The sequence below is a fragment of the Cupressus sempervirens genome, chromosome 5 (genome assembly GCF_028749045.1).
Source record: "Cupressus sempervirens isolate cs-2001-9-10 chromosome 5, ASM2874904v1, whole genome shotgun sequence".
In the NCBI taxonomy this organism is placed as follows: domain Eukaryota; kingdom Viridiplantae; phylum Streptophyta; class Pinopsida; order Cupressales; family Cupressaceae; genus Cupressus; species Cupressus sempervirens.
In genome coordinates, this window is record NC_143122.1 from 67,654,248 (window position 1) to 67,664,323 (window position 10,076).

Consider the following 10,076-nt stretch of genomic DNA (forward strand, 5'->3'; position numbering starts at 1 on the left):
TGTACATTTAGGAGTCATAGTTACTTTTGTGGTCATTAGTTTACTTTCCACGAATGCATTGAAACTTGGTTTTCATTTTTTCACATTTAAAACGAAAAGATACAATGGGTAGAGATTCAGATCCCACTGGATGGAGACCACCAAACCCTAGTCAAATTTGGGAAAAAAATCCATACAAGAGAAACATGCTAGTCAAAATCGTAATGCTGACAGCTATATCTTCACTGGTGCAGTGCATACTGTATGCCTCCAGGCTCCAAGTATGTAGCACAGAGTATGAAAGTAAAGTGTGAATAAAAATTGAGATCCATCAAGTGCTCAATCACATGACTCTTTGATATGGATTGGCAGTGCCACAGTTCTACAAGGCCTCTCTCCAGTGATTCAGATGCGATCAGTAATTTTTTCTGGAAATGATTTGAGATTAGCTATTATCATTGTCCATTAAATAAATATTCCAAAGAAGATAACACTTAACCATACAAGTACGAGAATGAATTGCCTTTGAGAATTTGGAAAATCAGTATTCCGCTAAAATAAGAATAATAAATATTATTGTGAATTTAGTTACAGACTTTCATTTTTCATTATAAAGTTTTTGATATGATGAATCTTACTTTCTCAAGATTTCTTTAGATGCTTAGATATCTTGTTTATTTTGATTATGACTTCAGGAGGGAGAGTTATCTGTAAAGGTGGAGGAGAAACTAAATGATTATGCTTCTTCAAGATACAAGGAGGTGGAAAAGCATCTGATCGCTGAAAATGAAAATCATTCAACAGTTGTCTCGTCTTCATGCATCACTGAGAATGAAAGTGGTTGGAAAGGAAATTTGCGTATCGCCCTACAAAATCTTGATGGTGAAGATTCTACACAATCAATATATCAACTGGTAAGTTTGAAACTTCTAGCAGGCTAGTACAATATTTTATTAAAGGCCTGACATTCCATAAAGAAAACAAGCTTTTGGGAAAACTTTGTAGAAATAAAAAATCTCAACATTTTGGACCACACTTTGTGATCACATTTATTGTTTTTCCATTGTAATGATGGATCACAGAGCATGATCTGAAGTGTTAATGTAACAAACACCTTTTTTCCAGATGTTTGTTTTTTTGGTATATTTTATGTTTGTTTAACATTATAGATTTCATTTATATTATTATGTTTGATTTGTTCCCTGGTACAGCTAAATAATTAGTCTCATATGGTGATTATTGTTGGGTATTACATCTGTGCTTAAACCTTATCTTGGTTTTCTTTTATGCATTAATGAAATATCTGAAAAGCCATTTATTTTTCAAACAACTAGAACACAAATGTTGTTTAAGCAGACATACATAATAATTTCATGAAAATCTATTTGGGGTCAGGTTTTGACACCATCGTCCCATTGCAAATTGGGACCCAAGGGTTTTGCTTTGAAAGGTTTATGTGGTAGAGCAAGTTGGCTTTGCAAGCCTTTTCAAAATCAAGTTGTCCAAAAATGTGCACCTTATCTGGTGGTTATGCCTATACTATTTTCTCATTGGTCCGTATAATGCAATATAATTTTTCTATTGGCCAACATGGTGGTGCCTAATTGCAATTGGGTGGGCTTTTAATATTTGTAGCTATGGTTAATGAAACCCTTGTGTCATTGATCTTGATTTATTCTTGGCCATTCATGTAATTGAGCCCCTATACAAGGCTTGCTCACATAATTTGTAAGAGAATTATCGGCTAAGATACTACCAAATTTGCTCTACCATTCATTGTTGTGTCTAACATTGTGAATAATTGTGATCTATTTGGAATATTGCATGGTTTCTTTACTTAGGATAGATTTCAAGTTGTCAAGTTAGAATTTGCTTGAGTAGCGTAATCAAATAAGGGTAATAGTGAATGCATCCTTGTTTGACTTGATCATAGACCAAACCAGTAGCTACATATTGATTGTGGGTCTTGCCTTGCATGGTCAAATGGCACGTGAATGCACTTAACTTCAATCCATTCTTGATCTTTGATTTGCATCCATAGATGGGATTGAAGAAATGGTATTTGATTTTTTGAAAATTATTTGAAGACAACTTAAAAGTTTGCACTAGGTGAGTGGAGTCGAGGACAAGACTGCATGTAGTAGAGTCCAAGAGTCCAAGTGTATCACTCTATCTTGCATCCTTAGGTAGAAGTAGATTTACATTATGCTTGTAAGTTTAATCTCATTCCATTCATAAGTCGAAAAGAAAAAGTATATTTTCATTACACATAGTTGAAGCCAAACCAATCGAATCAAGTTGACAAGTCTTAGACAACAGCTTAAGTCCCCTCGTGATACCAACAAATCACATCATTTCAACTGAGCAATTATCCACAATAAGAGGGAACCTTGTAGTCACCTCATGATCTTTCATCCAGTCTTAGCTTAAGAAGTGTCTTTATTCAAGAGAGGATTTGTTATTTGATGTTCATCTTGAAAATTGTGTGTTCTATCCTGTATGTTGTAGTGATACAAAACTTACACCAACACGTTATATTTAAAAATGCCTTCATATGTAACCCAACCTTCAAATTATACTGAAAGCGAAAATAACTTTATATGGTATGTGATGAATTACGACTCTGATACCACTGACGAAGGGCCACACCACCCTTACCAACTCACAACCAAGAATGCAACAAGATCTCTCAAGATCCAATCCAAACCCAAGCTAGCCCAGATCCACACTCTGGTAGAAACCTCTGAGATCTCAACTTGTGCTCGTAAGCCACCAAGCAACCTCCTTGTTTCTAAACCGCAGTCACTAGCTCTTCTCCAACCTTATCCAAGATTCAAGTGTAAACTGCCTCACATTCGGCGCTCTGTCTACACACTCACAACTCTATCACAATCCTGCTGTAAACTGCCTAACATTCGGCGCTCTGTCCACAGACTCAGGAAAACTCACTCTTTACTTCCTCCTCCTCTCTCACACCTTCTAACTTCTACTTCTCAAGCTTCCACTTCTCAAGCTTCTACTCCTCAAGCTACTCCTTGAGCTTCCACTACTCAAGTTTCTCCAAGCTTTCCAAGCTTCACCTTCCACAACTTTCACCTTTCCAAGCTTTCCTTCCAAAGCTTCTACTTCCCAAGCTACTCCTTCTTAAGCTTCTTCTTGAGCTTCTACTCCTCAAGCTTCCCCTTGAGCTTGATTTAGAAATGCTCATATGCCATGCTTAAATAGGCACTTACCACCCCATGCATGACTATCCACAACCTTCTAGAATTCCTCCACAACCTTCTACAACTTCCAAAACTTTCTACAATATTCATAACTTTCTAGAATTCTACCCACTCACCTCGATAAATGGAATGACAACCATTTATTTTTAAAAAATTTTTCCAATTTTTTAATTTTTTTTTCAAATTTTTTTTTTTTTCAATGCAAGATGCTCCTGCATTAGACTCCCCCGGTAAATAGAAAAGTGTGTCCCACACTTTGATGCCAAAAGAAATATCTACCACCATCTTCATCTTCACCAAAGGTTTCCACCTCAATAGGGACAACAAAACCACCATGCAAATCTTCCGCATCTGCATCTCAACCATCCAATCAACATGCTCATTCCCAGGAACAAATTGAACATAGTGCTTCATTTGAAAACCCTCATCCACATCAGCAACTAGTGAATTCGTACCCATAGCAACAAACCCCACATCAACAACGACATGTGGATCTCCATCAACACATGCCAAACTCTCAACACCAACAACCTCATTGCTCACAACAAGATGCTCTGCAATACATAACTCACCTCCAACAACTGGATCATCCACGACCAAGTGCTCTGCAACATACAAGTTACCACCAACACCAACTAGATCATCCACAACCAAATGCTCTGCAATCTCCATGTCAGACTCAACCAACTGATCATGAAAACCAACCTATGTCCCAACATCAACAACATTAAGAATATCTTCAGCAACAACCTGTAGTTGCTCTGCAGGTTTTGCATCAGGCTCCACAAACTGATCAGCAAAACCATCCTCTTCCACCTTGACCTTCTTAGCTTTAGCATCCAATCGAGCAAACATCTTAGAAAAATTCCTCTCCACTATATCATGGATTTTCGCAATCATCTTAGGGTCCAATCCTCTTGGAGCCATCTCCCAAGATCTTCGTAAACCCTCTGCAACAAATCCTTCCCACGCTCCTTGTGACAACCAAATTATTTGCAAGTCAGATCGCAACCTGCCACCTCGCACGAACAATCAGGAACCACATCACAAGTCTAGGACAACGGATTTGCAATCCACCAGCTCTGATAAACTTCACCCAACCAAGGTCATGGTACAAACTGCCTCACACTTCGGCGATCTGCTTGTACACTCAGGAACTCCTGCTCTGATACCACTGATGAATTACGACTCTGATACCACTGACGAAGGGCCACACCACCCTTACCAACTCACAACCAAGAATGCAACAAGATCTCTCAAGATCCAATCCAAACCCAAGCTAGCCCAAATCCACACTCTGGTAGAAACCTCTTAGATCTCAACTTGTGCTCGCAAGCCACCAAGCAACCTCCTTGTTTCTAAACCGCAGTCACTAGCTCTTCTCCAACCTTATCCAAGATTCAAGTGTAAACTGCCTCACATTCGGCGCTCTGTCTACACACTCACAACTCTATCACAATCCTGCTGTAAGTTGCCTCACATTCGGCGCTCTGTCCACAGACTCAGGAAAACTCACTCTTCACTTCCTCCTTCTCTCTCACATCTTCTAACTTCTACTTCTCAAGCTTCCACTTCTCAAGCTTCTACTCCTCAAGCTACTCCTTGAGCTTCCACTACTCGAGTTTCTCCAAGCTTTCCAAGCTTCACCTTCCACAACTTTCACCTTTCCAAGCTTTCCTTCCAAAGCTTCTACTTCCCAAGCTACTCCTTCTTAAGCTTCTCCTTGAGCTTCTACTCCTCAAGCTTCCCCTTGAGCTTGATTTAGAAATGCTCATATGCCTTGCTTAAATAGGCACTTACCACCCCATGCATGACTTATCCACAACCTTCTAGAATTCCTCCACAACCTTCTACAACTTCCAAAACTTTCTACAATATTCATAACTTTCTAGAATTCTACCCACTCACCTCGATAAATGGAATGACAACCATTTATTTTTTTATTTTTTTCTATTATGCCACCTATGCACCTCGAAAATAGAAATCACCTTTTCCTTTCTTTTCTCCTTTTTCCCTTTTTAAATTTTTTTTTATTATTTCTCCTCTAATTTTCGTCACTTTCTCTCTCCTCCAATTTTTTTTTTTTTTTTTAAATTTTTCCAAAATTTTTTTTTTTTTTTTTTTTTCAATGCAAGATGCTCCTGCATCAGTATGAAGACCTCTTTCCAGTCATAGCTTATCTTTGGAATTTGTTTTTCACTAACATGCCTGCTATGCAGTTCAAACTTTTCAAAGCTTACAATATTCAACAGCTTGAAGCTCTTGGTGAGAGGCAGACATTGAATTTGTGAAGATGATAATCTTTTATCAAGGTTCATTTTCTGGTTCCCTATCCAACACCACAAATGGAGGGTTCAGGAATAGAGTAATGATGCCTTATTACATCCCTTATCTGTCACTTAACCTCCTATATCGTATGTTAGCAAGTGCTGAAGGAGTAGAGAGGAAGACTTAGATTTCAAAGAAGAATGTTTTGTTTAATATCATGTACCTTATATCAAACCTTCTTTTATTGTATCTTGCAAGGTATCCTTAGTGCCTCTGGTCCAATCTCTAAGCATAAATTCTTTGAAGCAGCAAGGACGAAGGAAACTAGATCACAATTCTAGTAAAAGAGAACTTTTCCTATATTGTATGTTAGCATGTGCTGAAGGAGTAGAGAGGAAGACTTAGATTTTAAAGAAGAATGTTTAATATCACGCACCTGATATCAAACCTTCATTTATTTTAGCTTGCAATGTATCCTTATTACCTCTGGTCCAATCTCTAAGCATAAATTCTTTGAAACAGCAAGGATGAAGGAAACTAGATCACAATTCTAGTAAAAGAGAAATTTTCTGATAGCAACACCGATTGTTGTTATAAATCTCATTCTATTGAAGTGGCACCTCATTTCGTTTCTTATTCTTTTCAAGGTTGCAGCCTGGACTGAATAAGCCAATCATGTTGAAATTACATACTTGTTTTCAGAATTACAGTAATTGTTGCTTTCACTAGTATTATCCTCTCTCTGTAGCTCTTCTACAACATATTAATGGCTGTACAACCAATCCTTATTAGACTGTACTGCTACAACTAAGAATATATTTAAATGTTTTTATCTCCAAGAGTTGAGTTTGCTGCATGCACTTGGGAAATGACCTGATATCCCCAGTTTAAATATACTATATAATAAAGGCTGGGATGTGATCGAGTTCAAAAGGTGAGGCGATTTTTTAGGTTCCGACCTATTCAGCTCCTCTTGGGTGTACAAGAGCTCTTGTTTTCTTCCTTTGTGGCAAGCTGCTTCATTTTACCTGTTTTGACCTCATCACTAAAGATAAGCAGCAAATGAACCTTGTCAATCCACCAAGACCACGTGAACTAATTAATCATGAATAACGCATGGCTGTAATGGGAAGTCATAAATTATATAAATATTTAATAGAGATGACATTAAATATTCAGATCATTGTTCATAACAACTAGATGTAAGAGAATGAGAAAATCAAAAAATACTATTATGAAGTGCAAATGATCAAATGTTGATTTTGTGAGGTGTAAGCCATCCCACAATGCATTCTAGCTTTTGCTTTTGTCAAGGACTGAAGAATTGTTTTCTTCATGTAATCTTGATGTTCCAGATAACACTAGCTTTCCCTTTTGACTATCCTCAATTCAATATTTGTAAATGCAAACAGCATCAGGTGTTTAGAATGTTCAATGATTTTCAATGACAGTGAATGGCATCAATCTGAAACAGCTATAAAATTCACTCAATTCCGAGCACGTGTGTGAGTCCACTTCAGTATCTGTTAGTTTTCTTGCCCAGTACTAGAGATAAGTTACCTGATTTGAAGTGCAATAAGTTATATCAATAGATCCCTCTTTGTGGTGGCATATTCTCTATTGCTTATTATTAATTGTAATAGTGGGTAGCCAATACGTAGATTTTCTTTGTAGTATTCATTTCATTCCTTCTTAATGTTGGCAAGCAATTTGCTAGCTTGTCATCTTGTCACTTTAGATGGTCGGTATATAAGCCTTACAAAAGCATAACAAGCCACAAGAGGATTTTACATTAATATCAAAATGGTTGATTTGTGAATTTTTTGTGAGGACATAATGCCAAATTCAGATTTAGATTTTCTCCATTGGAGATTATATATTATATTTTCTTAACACCCTTTAAGACAAGTAATCTAAGCATGAAAATAATTTCACTGTTCACTGAGTCAATCTAATTCCAGATTGCTGATTTTCAAAGTTTGTACGCAAATTTGCCAACAATAGAAACATATCAAAGCAGCTACTCACAAGATTTCATCAACTATGTTTGATAAAATTAAAGCAGGTAACCAAAGCCAAGGCCAAGGTTGAGATCTTAGAAGCAGAGAATGCAGAGTTGACGGCAGCCTTGAAAGCATTGAAGGAACAATTATCTTCATATGATGGGTTGATTTTATATCCAACATATTCTAAGAAGTTGGCAGCTTATCCTGTATCTCAACAGCCTATGCTAGAGCTAGCTATGAAGGCTAATTTTTACAAGAGTCGGCATGAAATACAACAGAAGACTAAGGCAGCCATGGCAGTAGCAACAGGAAGACCAATTGATAAATCTGAGGAGGACTCGTCACAGACACAATAAATAATAAATGGCAAATTCTTGTGCAAAATCCTAATTCTGACACTGTAAGTTTGACCTTGCGATGCAAACCGTTTTTGAGATTTCTGATGTTATGGAGAAAATTGCATAATAATTTAGTTCTAGCTTCAATACATTTTATTGTACTTTTGTGTTCATTTTGACCCTTTCTGATGATTAATGCCACTTTATCATATGTCGATCCATGATATGATTTAAGTTCTGAATGCATTCAAATCTGTAACGTCTGTTTATTGTCTGGCTTCAACAAATGTAATGAAATCATTCAGTTCTTTATTTGTTTGGTTTCGACTTTTTGTATTAGAGCATGGTAACTTTATTCAAGATTCACTTCTGTAAGAACAGTTCTGTACTTTTCAAATTTTACAAATAAGGAATCTTCAACATTGGTTTTTATCTGCACTTAAAAAATTGGATCAATCATGAGCTACATCCTGTATATGGCTAAAGGACACATGATGTCTCCTTTTTTGTAATAATAAATCAACTATTGCAGACATTTTTGTAAGATCTTGGGAAAGAAGACATGTATTCATTAAAAAAGTATCATTACAGTTGTAGGATATTTCTGTTTCTTATGCAGTGTCTATGAATTTGGCATACGTGCATTAATACAAAATTAAATTACTCTAGATGCATCGTCATATCTTAATGCTCATTCTGTTGGAGTTTGCATTTGCAGCAATTTCAATTGGAATCTTTCCTTACATGCAGAAAAGCATTCAGCATGCTTTGATCAAGTGGCTCAAAGTTGAGAGGAGATGAACCAATTCATTGGCTTGAATATACAGTAAGTTTCTAGCATTCAGTGTATCTATGGAGAATTGCTGTAATTCTAATTGTGTTGGTCTCGAGAATGCAACAACTCCAAGCCTGTTATAGTGTAAGATTATATGCCTTCTCCAAGGCATAGTCAAACCTTAGAAGCTTGAAAAAGCTAGGATCTTTTTCATGTATTAGTGTCACGTTTGTATTCATGGTCCATTTTGGATTACACAAAAGCATGTAATTGATTGGTGCAAATTTTGATTAAATTTGCTTTATGTATGACTTGTAGAATGAATTGCTGGCTGAATTTCATTTATCAGCTGCTAGAAATATACACTCCTAAGGACTTGTAGGAAAGTGGATTTCCTACAGTCGTGTAATATTATCATTTTTTTGTTAAGAATCATTATTCTTTAACGTGTTCTTCATTTTGATGCTGCCAGCAGAATGTTTAGTTGTTGAAGATAATCCTATGGCACAAATTCCTCCAAGTGGGTTGAACTTCATCAAATTTTGCTGGAGTGCATTTACTCATAAAAGAAACAGGCCCTGTACTTTTATTACTTTGATTAACACCATTTGTTTTGGAATTTTAATGGTTGAATTTCAGTTTTCTTGAAGCTAAACAACCATTTTTATAAAATTCTATTATTTTCAAATAACTACCGGTAGTATCCATGTCTGGAAAGTCATTTTGCTGTAGAACAAGTTACTTTTTACCTTGGATATGAATAGATTTGATTTAGCAATGCAATGTAATTTGCAAATTCTTTAAGCCAATGCTTATACAGGTTTAGGAAATCATTTTGATTTGAAGTGACGGCTATTTGGTAAATGGGTTGATTCCTTCTCCTATTTGGAGGGTTCCTTAGGTTGGGGCATTGAATGTCGGAAACTTTCATGCAACCAATGCACTGGTGTTTTTGAATGGTGGTGGAGCTTGGAGAGCATTGCTTATTGTCAGGGTTGCAACCGTGAGGAATGAAGAGCAAGTATGGCTTTAAACTCTCTAGATGGTCCAAATGAAAAGTACTGTATATGAGAGAAAAGATAGTGATTTTGATTTTATTTTTGAGTTGGAATCATCCAGGAAAAACAAAGCAGGGCACTAGGAACCTCAAAAAAGAGATAGACATCCATATGCGTATTGGTTGGACTGGACTAACTGCCTATCCATGATCCAACCACAAGATTTTAATGGCCAATGATTCATTATATACCATCAAATGTCTCCCTGTTGTTTCAATACAGGAGTACCTTTTGTATATCATTGTCATAGCATTCAACTGCAGAAAAGCACACTTCAAGGAGACATAGATTTGTGCAATGGTTTACTGTAGTGTTGTCCCCATTTTTGTGCCATTCTAAAGATCAGTTTTATTCGAGGTTAGCTTATTGGTAGAGGTTAGCTAATATGTTGATTAGGGGGCCCTATTAGGGTTATTTGGCTGACCATT

General features: G+C 36.6%; 1 protein-coding gene across 6 annotated transcripts in view; it reads left to right on the plus strand.

Annotated features, from left to right (window-relative positions):
* LOC149554581 (uncharacterized) overlaps positions 1-9,036 on the plus strand; it is an 88,477-nt gene extending 79,441 nt beyond the window's left edge. For 2 of the 6 annotated variants that reach the window (XR_016364387.1, XM_089828637.1), the window contains 3 exons: positions 675-893; positions 7,537-7,877; positions 8,534-9,036. Coding sequence is in view for 4 of the 6 variants with exons in the window: in XM_089828637.1 (XP_089684763.1) it covers positions 675-893; positions 7,537-7,833 (516 nt within the window). In the remaining 2 variants the exon portion in view is untranslated. Of the gene's footprint in view, positions 1-674; positions 894-7,533; positions 7,878-8,533 lie in introns of all 6 variants that reach the window. The other 4 variants (XM_089828635.1, XM_089828636.1, XR_016364388.1 and 1 more) reach the window with 2 other exon arrangements.
* The last annotated feature ends 1,040 nt before the right edge of the window (positions 9,037-10,076 follow it).